The sequence below is a fragment of the Anopheles coluzzii genome, chromosome 2 (genome assembly GCF_943734685.1).
Source record: "Anopheles coluzzii chromosome 2, AcolN3, whole genome shotgun sequence".
In the NCBI taxonomy this organism is placed as follows: Eukaryota; Metazoa; Arthropoda; class Insecta; order Diptera; family Culicidae; genus Anopheles; species Anopheles coluzzii.
Window position 1 is genome coordinate 96,200,786 of NC_064670.1, and position 16,562 is coordinate 96,217,347.

General features: G+C 45.1%; 2 protein-coding genes across 7 annotated transcripts in view; one reads left to right on the forward strand and one right to left on the reverse strand.

The window, feature by feature from the left end:
* Window positions 1–80: 80 nt before the first annotated feature.
* Window positions 81–5,868, reverse strand: LOC120949426 (protein henna). 2 transcript variants are annotated; one of them, XM_040366724.2, is made up of 4 exons: window positions 5,700–5,868; window positions 1,477–1,783; window positions 779–1,401; window positions 81–705 (listed from the first exon to the last, which is right to left on the reverse strand). In XM_040366724.2, the coding sequence occupies exons 1-4, from the start codon at window positions 5,727–5,729 to the stop codon at window positions 319–321; spliced, it is 1,347 nt and encodes a 448-aa protein (XP_040222658.1). In that variant the 5' UTR covers window positions 5,730–5,868; the 3' UTR covers window positions 81–318. The 2 variants fall into 2 exon arrangements, with proteins under 2 accessions (XP_040222658.1, XP_040222659.1); XM_040366725.2 differs by lacking the exon at window positions 5,700–5,868 and adding an exon at window positions 4,322–4,533.
* Window positions 5,869–7,096: 1,228 nt separating this feature from the next.
* LOC120948530 (uncharacterized) overlaps window positions 7,097–16,562 on the forward strand; it is a 110,962-nt gene continuing 101,496 nt past the window's right edge. For 2 of the 5 annotated variants that reach the window (XM_040364964.2, XM_040364968.2), the window contains exons 1-2: window positions 7,097–7,274; window positions 8,791–9,861. In XM_040364964.2, coding sequence (XP_040220898.2) covers window positions 9,789–9,861 — 73 coding nt within the window. In that variant the 5' untranslated portion in view covers window positions 7,097–7,274; window positions 8,791–9,788. The remainder of the gene's footprint in view (window positions 7,275–8,790; window positions 9,862–16,562) is intronic. The other 3 variants (XM_040364965.2, XM_040364966.2, XM_040364967.2) reach the window with 3 other exon arrangements.

Genomic DNA, 16,562 nt, shown 5'->3' on the forward strand with positions numbered 1-16,562 from the left:
GCGTTTTTGTTTTGTGGAACAAGATTACACCCTATAGCGCGAACGGTGGACGGTCATTAAAACGATTTTGCTTTATGTGCTTAACGAACAAAGTGGGATTTATTATTCACTCTTAACTTACTAATTAAAATCAAAATTCTTGGCCAGTATTAAGGATAACATTATAAAAAAAAACACCATCATCGCTTTCAATTCGACTCTTTAAACGAACTTATCGTTGTATAACAAACAAAAAAGGCAAACGTACCAACGATTGTACTGTATTGGCTCCCTGCACTGAACCTGCGCGTGGCGATCGGTGGTTTCGCGCTGGCCACTCTACAGCTTCTTGAACGCGTTCTGCAGCACCTCGAACTCGTTGTGGATGTTGCGCATCAGGTTGGAGATCTGCGGCACCGAGTCCAGTATCTCGATGCTCTGCGTGTACGGATCGTACCGGACGCCGAACGGGCGCGGAATCGTGTTCGCGTAGTTGATCATCTTCTGGATCGCGTCCTCGAAGCTTTCCGACACGAAGTACACCGGCTGGTACTCGGTGATCGGGTACTTCTGCTCGCACGTCTTGGCCGGATCGAACTCGCGCAGCTCGGGCTTGTCGGTCAGGCAGTACTGCAGCTCGCCGAACGAGGACAGCAGCCCGGCCCCGTACGCCTTCAGCTCGCCGTTCTGGCGGCACATACCGTACTCGACCGTGAACCAGAAGCACTGGAGAGGGGAATGAAGAAGGAGTCAGCATAATGTCACCTACTGTCTATTGCTACTGTTTGGCTGTACTCACCGTCGCTAGCTTCTCCACAAACTCATCCGGTGCTCCGAGCGACGCCAGCCCGATCTCCTGCGAGAACTGCGCGAAGGACGGATCGGCAAAGAGCGGCGCATGGCCGAGTAGCTCGTGGCACACGTCCGGTTCCGGCGTGTACAGCGGCTTGCTCGGGTGCCGGATGTACTGCGTCGAGTGGAACACGCGGAACGCTAGGCCGGCGAGAAAATCGCGCGACGAAAGCAGTCCCGCGACCGGGCGCAACGTAAACCCGGTACAGTCCTTCAGGAAGTTGGACACATCCTCCAGCTGCGGTATGTTGTCCTCCCGGTAGCCACAGTTCTCGATCAGCAGCGGAAACACGTGGTTGTGCTCGCGGCACGCGTGCGTCCGGTACAGCTTGGTGAGGTTGCGGAACACCTCCCGCCACGTGTTCACCTCCTCCGGCGTGTAGTCGACGTGCGGTAACGGTTGGCCGTGCTTGTAGTTGAACGCGATGTCGGCAAAGTACTTGCGCCGCTCGCGATACGTCTGGTCGGTAAAGCCGGGATGGTCCGAGTCCAGCTCGGCCCCGTACGACAGGATCTGGTTGGCGAACCGGTCCAGATCGCGGATGCGCCGCGGGAACCACGGAACAGTGGCTAAAGGGAAGGGTAAGGAAAAAAATAAGCTCAACTTTGTCAACACCACCGGAAACCACAAATCATCAAACCAACCTTCGTTATCCTTGTAGTCGCGCGAGATGATGTTGAAGTAGTTGCTCTTCTCGCGGATCGCCTCGATGGCCGGCCCGAGCGTGCCGCGCTTACCGTCACACTCGACCATAAACTCGTATCCTGGACCGCGGGTCGACGAACGCGACTCAATGTGCAGCAGGTTCACCCGGTGGTCGTCGAAGATGCGCAGCATCTTGGCCAGTGCGCCCGCCTCCTCCTGCTCGGGCGAGAAGATCAGGCAGACGTTCTTCGCTTCGGCCGCATCGTGTCCTTCCATAATGTAGGAGCCACCTTCCTTTAGGGTGGGCTAGATGTGCCAAAAAAAGAGGTGTAAAACTACTCGTTAGCTTCAGCAGACACACAGCACTGCGCAGTTGAAGGATGGAAGGATTGTAAGGTACTGAGCGCGAATCGCACCGGTGGCGATCGCTTTATAACGAGCCCCTTCACCCCGCCAGCCGTCTTGTGGAAAGGAATTAGATCTCGAGCACGCGGGGTGTCGGATTTCCCACCGACTGCGGGCTAACGGACAGTAATGGCGCGTTTCCGTATGTTTTTTGTTTACTTCGTTTTCTCCGCTCGCATTCGGAGGGTCGTGCATGATGATGAAACAATCGCCCAAGATTGCCCCCGTGATGACGTCGGGTGGGGTTTTAGGGAAAGATGAAGCTTTGTTCGGGGACTGTCTTGGCTGTGTGTCGTAATGTTTGTGTTTTGTTCTTATCGCACAGAGAGAGAGAGCGAGAGAAAGAGAGAGAAGGCGAAAAGCTCCTATAAAAAAGGAAGCGAAAGCACTCGATCGTGTACATTGTAGTGTGCGATTCGAAGCGATGTATCGACGTTGATACTGGTGATGGGAAGTTAGGAGTGAACTGTTGGGTGCGGATCCGCTTTTTTATTGAAGTGATTGGCATCATGTTCGTTCGTTCCGTTCGAAATTTGCTCTTCGGTGGTTCGCCGTCCCAAAAATCGTTCAAATGTCGTTATCTAAATATTGTTCAAAAGTTCATGTGACGGTTGGTGTGACTAATACATGCTCATGACATGTTTGCGACCATCGCTTGGTCAGTCACTATGTCACGACTTTTTTTGCTGTGATCAGTTTGGCAAAATGTCACTGACATGGTCATGACAAAATCGGGCTGAAACAAAATCATCTAAGCGTCACGAGCTCTACTGAATTCAGATCAGAGACGAGCCTCAAACAGTTGGTGTGACCATCACATGCTTGGTTACATTGTGTGCAACCAACTCTTGGTCAGTCACTTGGTCGCGACATTTTCAGTCGGTGATCATCGTGATGGTCATGGGAGATATGCGGTGCGTGCGAGTGGTTCCAAGAAACAAAATGAGCATGTTTTCTCGCTCTGTTTTAACCGAACGATAATCAAAACAGATAGAGGGAGAAAGCATGGTGAAAGGTGAAAGCACGCACTTTTATTGACTATCAGCAATGAGCATCAAGCTACCACGGATATGTTCATTGTTTTCGTTGGTGAACATCTCGTGATACTCTTGACATTTTCAGCACTGCCTACGGCGAAAGATAAACGATAGTTCTTTAGATCGATCGCTCCAAATGTCATTTCAGTGAATGAAAAAGAGTTTCAAAAGTCCCTGAGCATCATTACTACAAATATTTCTCAGATGATCGAGCCTGCGAATGAGAACATCAACGACACTCCAAAAATCATTTAGAACTAGTTTAGATCGATCGATCCAAATATCGTTCTAATGAATGACATCATTCTTACAAATTCTACATAAGGTCCTGAGAATGATCACTTCATATCTCGCTCATAACGATGTTCTAAAAATCGGCTATAACTTGCTGTTAATAATTACTGCAAATATCGCGCAGTTTTGCGATGCTCCAAATTGTGTCCTCAATATCCTATGAACAATCACTGCGCTATTAGAACGACTCTCCAAAAATTTGCTAGATTGTCACTTATTATTCTTCGATTAAAGAGCTACAAGCGGTCATCTCTTCTGTAATAATCCAAATTTTAGTAACACGCAACCGGAACATAAATCTTTGCTACCAAGGGACGGTTTAAATGGGAATCAAACTCTCACGGAGCTGAAGAAACCATCGTGCCTGTAAAATTCGTATATTTTACACTGACTAAACATCTCTTATCAATCAACTTCAACAAAACCTGTTGGAGTAGTTCCGCTTTTTTCGAGAAGGGACCGGATTCGCTCCACTCCTTTTTCTCGGTACTTTTTCCCATCACTAGTTGGAGTCCGATACAGCGCTGGAGGGGATATCTTTTTTGCAACAAAACCTGTTCACATACATCATCGAACAGCACCATCACTGTTTGACATTGACCGGTGATTGCAGCGCGAGTGTCCACAGGAATTGACACATTCTGCAATGCCCTCCAGATAATGCGGAATCGTAAAGAACAAAGCAAACCTTTGATTGCAATTGTGTTGCTACCGGGTGTATTACACTTGTCATTTGTAGCTTGAAACATAAAAGCAGCGGAGAGAGGGAGCTAACCGTTTCAGAAGGGGGTCGCTTTAATTATGCTAAAGTACGAAAGCAACTGGTTTGCTGGTGAGAGTCTGCGGTCACCGGTGTAGTGGAGGGTTTTCCCAAGGTTTTTGCAATTATTTCCCCCATCGATCGATCGATCGTTAGTGGGGTTAATGTCACACACAATCGTACACGGTTGAACGGTAGTTTTGCAATCGAAAGCGAAATCTCTCCCTCTCAACGGTATTGGACTTTGGTAGTGATTTTAAGTGCGTCTTCGGTTCACGCGTTATCAGTTCACGCGAAGGATCGGGAATCTTCTGACGCATTCCAGTGCGTGCTCCAATTTACGCTTACCCCTTGCGATTCCTGACGTCCGTACATGGTGAGCTTTTTTCCCCCTTTTCGTACTAAACTGGGCGTGTTTTAAGCGTTTTTCACTGCACTAGTCGTCTCGGTAGAATGCACAAAACACACGATCACCACAGCCACCAAACACGCACAAACACTGCACAGACCGTCCCAAACGATCGTTCAGCCGGTAATGTGTCCGGTCGGCAGCAAGAAGGAAGCATTTAAATCAAGAGCCTGCCACACGGCCGCCGGGTGCGATAGCGCGACAGAGATCGCACGATCGAGTGATCTCGCCCCCCCCCCCCCCCTGCTCCTATGGGTACGCGTCAATTGTGTGTTAGATGGCGTCACGCAGGCAAGCTGATAAGCGGCGTTCGGCTGTGTGGGGTTGCGTGCCCTCGCACGGAGCGGTTGTCCTGCGCGATCGTGGTGTGCGTTATCGCGCACGTAGAAAGGAGGTAACAGGGTAAAGGGAACGGCACAAAGCGCAAGGGAAAGGAAGTCCACTGTCCTCTGACACTAATTGGAGGTACCCGAAAAAAAAATTGAGACGATTATGAGTGTTCGTTTATCGCGTGATTCAGGCCGCGATTCGGGCTTATCGTTTGGCGTTTCACTATTCAAACTGACCGTTTGTGTGACAGGGTTTCGACACCAGTAAGCACTCTCACAGCGCGGCGGGGCAGCCACCAATTAAAGAATCAATTAGTATGCACGTGGTGCGCGGTGGTGTCAGCTACCGAGACCCGGTTTTGTAGTGATTTGTTACGATGCTTAAGGATGCTGCTGATAATAGGTGAAGGGATGTTGCTTGTTGTGGGGGTCGTTCATGTGCTACTTGTTGCTACTTATTTGTGTTTGTTTTAAGTGGTTGCTTCTCAGTCCCCTCCCCCCGGAAGCTTACGTGTCAGATGGTAAGGGCATAGGAAGGGTTGATTGACGTGTTACGATTAGGGGCCAATTTTGGAGTGTTAAGAATGTTAAAAAAAATCGATTGTTTATTAGGGACTGGTTGAAAATAGTGTGAAAATAAAAATGAAATAATTGGCTAAAAGCCTTCACAAAAAAGCAATTCTGTTGCATGATAGAAAAGCATCATGGATGATAATGTCAAACTATTTCAAAAATTTTGATGATTTTTCATTAATACTTTCACTTGAAAATCAATTACAAAATTTGATAGTAACGAGAAAATATATTTAAAAAAGCAAAAAAGTGTTTTTCTCTTTGAGCATTTGATTCACTTAATTGATGCATAAACCTCATTATTTCAGCATGGTTGTAAATAAATAAAGCTAAAAAAACTGCATTCTCACTTTCAAGCTTTTTTGTACCTTTAAATGGTCTAGTAGTATCTGGAAGAGAATATCCACCCAATTACCTTATCCAACTCTTGCTGCAAACGGTACATCGTTAAGGGATTTCTTTCACTTTCCTTCACTGCACAACACAAACTGTTAATCCTTTCTTTCAATGAATAGAACTTCACTGCAAACAAGCGATCCTTTCCTTCGAACTAGAGCCCCGGGAGTTTTGCGTCCACACGGCACGAAAGTAAAAGTACAACTGAACCTGCTTTGTTCCGGTGTCCAGCTAAACTATCGAAAGTACGGCCCACACCGGGACGAGTGCAACGTGCAGCCGCACAGGAACTGCAGGGAACCGGGGAACGGAAAGGAGCTCGTGTGATAGATTGGCCCCGCTTCTAAACGACCGCATCAGATAGTAACAAGATAGAGGTGCCTGTCTCTGGTGAGCAAAGCGAGCGATCGCTATTGGGAATAAAAAAGCAAAAGCATCAACTGTGCTGACGTTCTCGCTCCGTCGATAGTGGGACGATTGGGGCCAGTGTTGCCATCGCTGGAACTGGATGGAACTGCGCAGCACCACCTGGCCGCCAGGTATGCATCGAGCACATGGAGGGAGCTTGCTACACGTGCTCGAGCTGAGCGCCTCATTTGCATCTTCCTTGCATACATTGGGTGGTTTTGATTGATAAAGGAATGTTACGCAGCTTGTTGTGTTTTGGTCACGCTTGTAGAACCGGAAATACGTTCGATGCGATACTGGTATGCTGCTGCTAATGATATGCATTCAATCAGGAGTTAATCGAAAACAAGCGACAATTTAATTAGTTCATAAATAATCTTTTTTAAACATTTTTAGAATTTTGATTTTAAGTGAAATTTATTGTCTAGTCATTGGTTGCATTCAAAGCGAGCTGCTACAGTAGTGAGAGGGCTGCTGGCAAGGGTGAGAAGATAACGCTGAGAAGTGAGAAAGTGAGAGCAAAGAGCCAGTGTAGTTGCGCTACTGTCCGCCGTGGCGCTGGCAAACATTTCATGAAACAATTTCAAATAAACCGTTGCTGTCGCACACGTGTGTTTGGCGCTTGGTATGTTGCGTCAAACTTGTTTAAATTATGTCTATGTGATGCTTTAAAATATGCAAAACATGTGAAATAGAAATATAATTTGGTGCACTTAAACAGCTTTTAAACTCAATAAATCATAATTGTTTGATTTCTGGTTTCTGGATTTATTTTAACCATTACTAGTTCAAAACGTTATAAATAGCCAAGTTTTCTAATTTCTTGCTGAACAGTTTAATTTAATTAAATAATGTTTTGAGTTTGTCTTTGAAAATTCCACAAAAATCCTCGATTTTACATTGTTTCATCTGCTCATCGCCACTGTGACAGCGGTTGAACTGCGCGCCAAAGAGCATGCGCCCACCGACCATGTGCCGGGAAGGAGAAGCACAACCATTGAGTTTCGTTGCCATCATCTCCGTCTTCGGTTACGGGCCCAACCATTCGTGCTCGTCAGTTTGCGCCAGAAAGCCATCGCGAGATGAGGCACGCGTACGCAGCGTCGGTTACGGAAACAGCTGAAACATCCTCCCTGCACTGGTGTTGTTGTCGTTGGTGAACGCGGTGAACGATTGTGGTTGCCCGGTAATAATAAGCAGCAAATGTGACATTCCATACCGGCGTGTTTTCCCACACACACACACGAGCCGGAACACATACGAATTGATTTGGAAATGGAAGTGTTATATCGACCGTGACCGATGAGAGCAGTGGTGTGGGTGGTAAAAGTGGTCCAAAACTAAACAAAACTACAACCAAGGGAAGGATAAGACCATCATCATCATCATCATTCTCATCGTCAGCATCCTCATCTACGGTGCCGTTATTAAAGCCATCATCTCGGGCTCCCCGTGGAGTTGTCTCATTCGGGCCGTCCGGGTGGTTGTTGGTGGACTGTGTGTATACAATTTTCCACGGTTTCTCCACGTCTTTCTCTCTCTCACGTGAATGGTGTAGTGCGTGGCTTTGTGTGTGTGTATGTTTACTTCCACCAAAAATCAACCATAAAGACATTGCGATCCCATTTTCCGCAAGCGGATACTAAAAACGGCCGGCAAACGAAGTTTTTACTCCCAACGGTGAACAAATAACACAAAGCGCGTACACATACACATACACACTGAACCCGGTGCTGCCAGTGTCCTGCTCAAATCCCACTTCCGTCCCAGGGAGGGCAGTCGTATCGTAAGGACATTGTGTGCGTGCGTGTGCGGAAATCTCCACCGCCTCTTGGTTGCTGTGCCGCGCGGGAAGCTCACCGAAGGCTTTTTGGTTTTGGTTTTGGCGGAAGCAAACGACAGACAAAAAAAGCGTACAAAAGCAACGACCTTTTTCTTCCGGGTAGGATCAATGAAACTGAAATGTGAGTGGTGGGTGAAAAAAAAACTGGCAGAAAAATCGTTCAAATAGATCAAAGCACCAAACCACGCTTGATACCTTTTATGACATTCAATTTCATTACCATTCACTGCTGCTGTGTCTTGTCCTTCTGCTTGATTGTTGGCCGTCTAAAGATGGCTTTCATTGTGCTGCCACAGCTTTCGAGACATTTAAGCAGGGAGGGAACAGTTGCAGGTGCAGATAAATTAAAAGAAAATACGCTCCAAATCAGACAAAGCACGAGGAAAAGGCACAGTTTTTAAATTATATTATTCCCCACACAGCCCGAGCAATAAGCCCGTTGCACACATTTAGAACGCTCAAAATTATATGTATGTGTGCGTTTGTGTGTGTGTGTCTATTTTGTGTACGTGTGTCTCTGCCCAGGAAGGAAGCATTATAATCACGATCCACCTTTTACCTTATGACCCGGAATGCTCGGGCTGTTTCGGTCCCCGACATGTGTGCAGCCGAGAGATAGATGAGTAAATTAAATGAATTTTGCACCGAAAGCACAGGCTACGAATTTCCTGGCCGCGGTGAAGCGCAACAAAAGCAAAAGAAGCTCCTCGTCGTATGCATTTTTCACGCTGCTGCCAGCATTTCAAGAGGAACGTGTTTTTCCCGCAGAGCACAGGATCTCTAACTTTATAGTTTGCTATCTCGCATTTTTCATCCTTTCTTCTCACTCTTCTCTCTCTCTTTCTCTCCTTCACACAAGACACAGACAGGACGAATGCATTCCATTCCTCGATAAACATATATCCACGTGTGATTTCTCCACAGAGTTTGTGTGTGTGTTAAAAAAAAGAAGTAAACCGGCGCGAACGTGCCAAGCCTATCCAAGCAGCCACCGATTGCAATCGTGTGTTGCTGCTCCGCTTGGCAATGTAGGCCGGTGGTGAGTCGTTAAGGTAAAGAAGAAGGTGTGAACGTGTGTGTGTGTGATAGAGTTGTGTGCATCCCCCCACTCCCGTTGTCAGCACCCTCTCCCTACCCCAGGTGGGAAAAAAAGTTTCACAAAAGAAGGATTTTCACCCTCGGTCTGCTGTGAAAAACCCGCACAGTGGAAGCGTTTGGAAAATCGGAAGGAGAAAGGTGTCCCGGTGTTTCGTCGGTTGTGCGAAAAGCATAAAGAAAGTGCATTCTGTATCTCTAGTGGAAAGTGTGTGTGTGTGTGTTGGGGAAAGGCCTCTATGAGTGCAGGAGGGAATATGTGAAGCTTTGCATATTTGCTAGCGTTGTGTGCAGTGCGATTTATTTCACACTTAAGCTTGAATGCTGTTGTGCCCCGTGAAAAGGGGGAATTTTAAACTAGAATCTTCATTCTTCATAGAGTGTGTGAGAGAGAGAAAGTGAGAGAGAAAGAAAGAGAGCGAACAACTCAGCTGATTTTAAATCCCCAGTGCAGCTGGTCACCCTGCTAGCGGGCGGGTTGCTGAGTTGATTTATTTGTTGTTTGCTTTCGTTGCGGCGGGCTGCGCACATTCTCCGGTGTGTAATGACGGCTAGAAGGAAAGGATCCTCTGGTTGAACCGTTTGAATAAGGAACGTCGTCGTCATTTTTTTTTTGCTTTGTTTTGCGGAAGCTTTAACTAATAAAAAACAGAACATCGCGAACGAGCAAAGAGAGGAGCAAGACACAAACAAAACAAACGTCGGGAGTGTCCCTTTGCTTTTAATGACGGCAGCAAGGACGATAGCGACCGAAACAGCACCATGACGTTAAGGATAATACCGATTCTGGTCGGCGCCACCGCTCTCCACCTTCTCCTGCTAGGGGTGAACTTTGGTAAGTAAGCGTTTTGTTTTAATGAAGGAAGCAAAGGAAAAAAACAACAACTACAAAGTCGTATAAAAAAACGAAAACTTTACATCAGATCGAGTGTTTTTTGTTGTTGTCTACTCCCGTAAAAGGTACGACCATTAATGCAGTCACCCTCGCTGGCTGTTTCTTGCGCTGGCGTAAAATTCCCCTGCAAAATTTTGCTTTCCGTGAAGCGTAAAAATGGTTTAAGGTTTTAAAGGACCCCCAAAGTGGTATGGCAGGTTCATAAATTTGGGTCCCTTTTGCTGCTTCCTTGAGGGCGGGTGGTTTTGGTGGGCTCCCTAAGGACATGCAATATTTCTCCGAGCGTCAAGCTTGCTCAGTGTGCACCAAAAGTTAGACCATTTTCAGCTCCAAACACAGGCACACACACACAAACACACACAAAACGAGAGTGTGACACGATCTACATCACGGGGAAAGTTTGCCATTCTCGCTGCTCATTTTTAAAACGCTTAGGAACTGGTTCGTTGGCGCTGGTCTTAAAAGGGGACGCGGAACACACATTTAGAGGGAGCGGGAGCAGAAGTTACAGAGGTGCACAGAGTATCCGGGCGAGTTTTGTAGCCCCCGCTGGTGCACAGTGTGGAGCAATTCTGGATATTGTTCCAGACAGTTGAAAGTCGATTCAATTTTTGCACTTCCAAGTTCGGTAAAAAGGGGCAAAACTCTGCCAGAAAACTAAAAAAAAAAAGATGGTCGTAAGGTGATTCTTTACTCCCACAACGGAAGCGGTAATGCTGAAAATGTGTGAAAGTTTGCATGTAAAGCGGTGGAGGTGTCATATTGTGAGCTATTGCCTTTGGCACGGCGTCGTTTAGTACGCTGAGTATCAGTTTACTCGACCAAGTGCACTTAAAGCACAAAGGTTTGCAAATGTTGGCTGCGAAATTATTGTGTAAGTTTACTGAGTTAATGATGCCTGAAATGTCAATGTGACAGATGTCATGTATTTGCATCTAATTTATTCCACGAGTAAACCGGTTCATTCATTTTTCACGTGAACCGAATGAACCGTACAGTTCTGGTTCATTTGGCACACTTCTAGTTTGTCCATATCGGTAGATGAAACCAACATTGTGTAGGCAGAATGAGACAGATTTCATTAAACATAGGCGTATCTTAGCATGGTGGGCTTTATTGTATCCTTCTTGGGCTGTTCAGTATAAAATTGTAAAGGCCGGGGTACATTGTCCGTACTCGTTAGTGTAAATTCGATGTTCACTAGCGCATCTGGTGGCGGTTGACCGAAGCATTTTGCCAAAGAATTTGGAGCCGCTTCAGAAAATATATTATTTTTCATGTTTTTTACCTAAACAGGATTGAAAAAGCTTTGTAATTGATAGATAAATATGTTGTGCAACGTTTTCAGCCATTTTAGTATAAAAAACAGTGAAAAAACTACTAAAATTTGAAATCCGGCAAGACCATTCCCTCAATGACCAAAACAAGCTTCCACCAGCCGCATCCAGACGTGAAAATCGAAATTACACTAGCGAGTACGGACAATGTACCCCGGCCTTAAGGCTCTCTGCTGCTTGAATAACTATTTGATACGATTAAGCTACAAAGAAGAGCCTCAGATCTATGATGTATGTGTCGGCCATATTTTCCAAAACTGGTGGTTTAGACATAATTGTATGATTACACTTGGTTGGTAGCAAACGACCCAAAGTCTTTCAGACATTCTGAGCCAGTTCCATCGCATAGTCGTCTGTTTTGGGTAACTCAACTCAGCCACAAAAACCAAGCAAATTGTCGAAAGGTGAAATACTCTGAACTCTGAATTTTGTAAGAATTTTGTAAGATATGGTAAAAAACAACTTACTTTACTTACTTATCCGGCGCTACAACCGCTTTGCGGTCTTGGCCTGCCTCAGGAGTGTCCGAAACCGCTCACGGTCTCGCGCCTTCGTCTGCCAGTCCGTTATCCCGGCCTTAATGGCGGACGCCTCCACGCCATCTTGCCACCTCAATTTGGGCCTACCACGCCTCCTCTGTCCTTGTGGACGGCCTAAAAAGACTTTACGGGCTGGGTCGTCCGTTTCCATGCGTATAAAATGGCCAGCCCACCGGAGCCTGGCGAGCTTTATACGCTGTACGACAGTGAGGTCGCCGTACATCTCGTATAGCTCGTCATTATAGCGGCTCCTCCATTGTCTTTCCACACATACGGGGCCAAGTATCCTTCTGAGCATCTTCCTCTCGAACGCGGCTAAGTGGGTTTCGTCAGATTTGGACAGTGTCCATGTCTCAGAGGCGTATGTGAGTACCGGAACTATATAGGTACTATATAGTCCCAGCTTCGTCCGTCGCGACAGGTTCTTTGAGGTGAACTGATTTTTCAACCTGTAGAATATCCGGTTGGCAGCCAGCATCCTTGCGCGCAACTCAGCTTCCATGCTATTGTCGTTGCTGACCTTTGACCCAAGATAGGTGAATTGTGGGACGACTTCAAAAGTGTGTTCACCTATCTGCATGTCACGCCTACGTAGATTCAGATTATTTATTGGTAGGCCCGGCATCTGCATGTAACCCGATGTTGCCACCATCAGTTTGGTCTTTGCCTCGTTTATCTGCAATCCAAGGTTCTCTGCCGCCTGCTCGATCCCTTGGTAGGCTTCTGCTACATAGGAGAGCCGCAGACCAATGATGTCTATATCATCAGCGTATGCCAGGATCTGGGTTGACTTATAGAAGATGGTTCCCGTAGTCTCCACCCTCGAATCACGGATGGCCCTCTCTAGCGCCAGGTTGAATAGGATACAAGCAAGCCCGTCCCTCTGGCGCAGACTTTTGGTGGTAGCAAAAGGTCCTGAGAGTTTTCCATCCACCCTCACCTGGCATGTGACGTTGGTCATAGTCATTCTAACTAGCCTTATCAGTTTGGCCGGGATTCCAAAAGAGCTCATAGCGTCGTACAGTTTTACCCTGGCTATGCTATCATATGCGGCTTTGAAGTCTATGAAGAGATGGTATGTGTCGTTTCTGTATTCAGCCATCTTCTCCAAGATCTGCCGCATGGTGAAGAAACAACAAACTTTGTGAAAAACAATGTAACTCTAATTCTTGTTCTTCTTCTTTGGCACAACAACCGTTGCCGGTCAAGGCCTGCCTGTACCCACTAGTGAATTGAGCTTGGCTTTCAGTGATTTATTGTTATCATAGCAGGAGTCCTACGTATGGGGGCACGGTCTACTCGAGGCTTGAACCCATGACGGGCATGTTGGTAAGGAACTCTAATTATTAATTCAATTTTAACAGACTCTGGAGCTCTGACGAACTGCTCTATTCCAGGTTGATTAGAACTCAAACTTGGTTACTAAATTGAACCCTTGATTGTTCCTTGTAATGTACCATTTCAAGTTGCTATCTTAGTTGATAATAATCGCAGGACCAAGTCAATACCGCTCTCAATGTAATTTGTACATGATGGCAATATATGATCTCAGAACAAAGGAACATAATAAGATCTCATAAGGTCATCATGTGTCGCAGTTGATGCTCGAAAATAGTATCACTCAACTGCCATGGATAACAAATTATTATATCTTTCGTAGTTTAATATCTAGAGGTGAGCTGTTCTGCACATACAAATATCCACAAGAATGTAAAGATTCTTCAGAAACAGCATCACTTGAGGTGTCATTTTAACGACAACTTCTCAAAACTTCGGTCCTTAATTAACTAGAGAAGCATTATTAACCTTCCTTCACACTTTATTCAAACCAATAGCGTTTGCTGGTTGCGCAAAAGTTTGAAATTACTTGTAAACTATCCTGAAAATTAAAGAAAACCAAACCCAAGTAAAAGAAACTGCATCTTGGACACAAAACAAAGCAAAACTCGCGATCTACCATGATGCAGCTCGGGTTACTTGGCGTCATTTAACCTTCGGCCATTTCCGTTGGATTCCATGAATTCTCAAGCCTTGCCCCTGTTCGCTGTGAAAAAAAAACAGTTTACTTCAGTTTTTTTCCTTTTAACCTGCTGCTCTCTCATCCGGTGATCGTTGCTTTCATTTATGTCCGAGTTGAACATTAATTAAAGTGAACTTTTTACTCTGCCGCTGTGGGTAAAGGCGCCATTTTTAAGCGTCCATCGTAGCGCGTACTGGTTCTGACAGTTTGAGAAACGAAAAAAAAGGTAAGAAAGGAAAACCCAGCAATGCCAGTCCATCCCGCGGGGATGCTTGCGTTAATTTTCATCCCCCCACTTTGTTCGCGACCATTTGAGCGATCCACCGTTTGCGCCAGCGCATGGCCTTGATGGTAAAGGCAAAAAGAGATGAAAAAAAAATCCAAAGAGTACAGGGAGTGCGGCATGCAATTAGTAGGTGGCTGGCGCCACTCGGTGTGCCGGTACACGCCGCTTGATGCTGCAGTGACAGGCCGCGGATGCTTTGCCGTGCATGCGGTGCCGTCCGTTGCTTTCGGTTTCATTTAAACTTTGCTCACCTCCGGCCCGCACGTCCAGCGAGCAATTAATGTTTCCACCGATGTTAGTGTTGATCTAATGAGCGTTACAGCAAATGGGAAAACTTTTGACGCGTGTTATGATTGTTTCGCTTGTCTCCTCTTTTTTTTCTTGTTCTGGTTTGGTTTTGTACATCACAACACTGAACAAAAAGTAAAGTTGTTGATGCGGGCTTTTCCCGTGCTTCATCGGCTGACAATGAAACCTTTTGTTTTGATGTAAGTGCGAAAATAAAACGCAACACAGCCTCGGCGTGATGGATTATGCTTGCGGGTCGAAACCGTGCCATGTGCAAACGTGCGTAATGCCAAGCTGTTGCTGTGCATTTGTGTGTGTGAAATGTTTAAAATTGAGTGGGCTCTTGAAAAGTTCAATCGGGTCGGAAACATTTTCAACGATTAATTGGTGTCCCTTCCGGCGATGGTGTGAAAGTTCTTGTTTGAAAATGCTGCACCAGCTCAAGCAGCAAAATGTTGCGGACGTTTGCAGTAATGATTGTTCCGGGAAAATTTCGATAAAGAGAGGCTGAAATGTTAGCGTTACAGCTAATCGATGGTTTTGTGGCGTTCGCTGGAGGTGCAGATTCAAAGGCCACGTTTGTGCATGAGAGATAATTTGAACAACGATAAGTCTTTTTATCGGATAAGACCGATGATAACCATATTAGAACAACAAACACGCAGCTCAGGCAAATTAATAAACAGATAAATAGTTAAATAACACAAAGCTTTTGATCGTTAATAGATATTAAGATAGTATTAATATTTGCAAATAGTATTGATGGTTTAACATTCGCTCCACATTATGTATTTGTCGATTGTTAATTGGACCAATCAATTCCGATGAACATGATAACTTCAGTGTCGTTTCTTATTATCTCCTATCACAGGTTTATTTTGACATGCTCGGAATTAAACTCATCGTGCCGACTTGGTTCTGGGTATTAATGGTTTTCCATGTAGCTCCTGTTCTTGCTGTGCAGTTTCGTATCTGTATACGTATTGGATCTCCGGTAGATCTTGTTCCACATAATCCTGACCCGTACTTCGCAGTGATCCTCTTCCGGGCTTTAGACTCTCTTGGCGAAGTACGACTTTGGCTTCTTGAAAACATGCCACTGATGTGCTATTCATTCCAGCTTGTGATTGAATTCACTGCTTGAAGTTGTTTCCTAGAATTCAGAATCTGTAGGACGTAGGTTTTTTGTCTGCAGATTGCAATAGTGGCATCGTAATGCGAGGTATCGTTTGTTCCAAGAAGGTGGAAAGGTATATCCTCTTCATTCTACTGATCATCAATTTATTTTTAACATGCTGACGAATAGACACACTGGCATATATTTCTATTCTAGGTTAGGTATGTCTCTAACATAGTCATTTTCCAAGATTATTTCTACTAACACGCCAGTTAAAATGATTGTCCCTGGAGCCCTGGAGGCCCCTACGTTGCTTTAAATGGTTGGTCCACTGGCCGAGTTCTTGTAGTTGACTACAGTAGAGTTCATTTGTCTTTCCTTAGAACAAACAGATCCAAAGATCCTTATAACTAAGGTTCTATGAAGACCTGTTTGGGGCGTGAAACTCTGGAAAATTTTCCTTTGGCATTAGAATGCTTTAGTTGAGGAATCTTTGAAGTGTGATACGGTTATTCAAAATTGAGATATCATGCCACATGTCATATTTTTTAATTCAAAATTTACTGAAGACTATCTTAGATGGATACCGAAGAGAGCTACAAGTAAGATAGAGCTAGAGAGCTAGAGGTAACATGGGATGCATCCATGTTAGCAAACAACTATAAGTTAATCATAGATATACATTTATTCTTGTTTAGACAGCAGATTAGACATATTCTACCACGTTTGAAAACAATTCTACACTAAATTATGCAAAAATCAATTCTGACACTTCAATTACGTCAAAAAGTGTTCCTTAGAATTTTGTAAAATATGTCACTTTTCATAGAACTAGTAATGATTGAGAGGGTCAAGGGCAAAATGATGTACTAGCCAAATTGATTTCCTTTGAAGCACTGTGCTCTGTAAATAAATTTATGGAATTAACTTATCACTAAACGTGCACTTGATTATGTTATCGCTACCATACGCATACTGAAAAACCACATCACAGTATTTCCTATTCCCTTGAATAGCAGTACAATAACTGTTAGACAGCTTAAAACTATTTCCT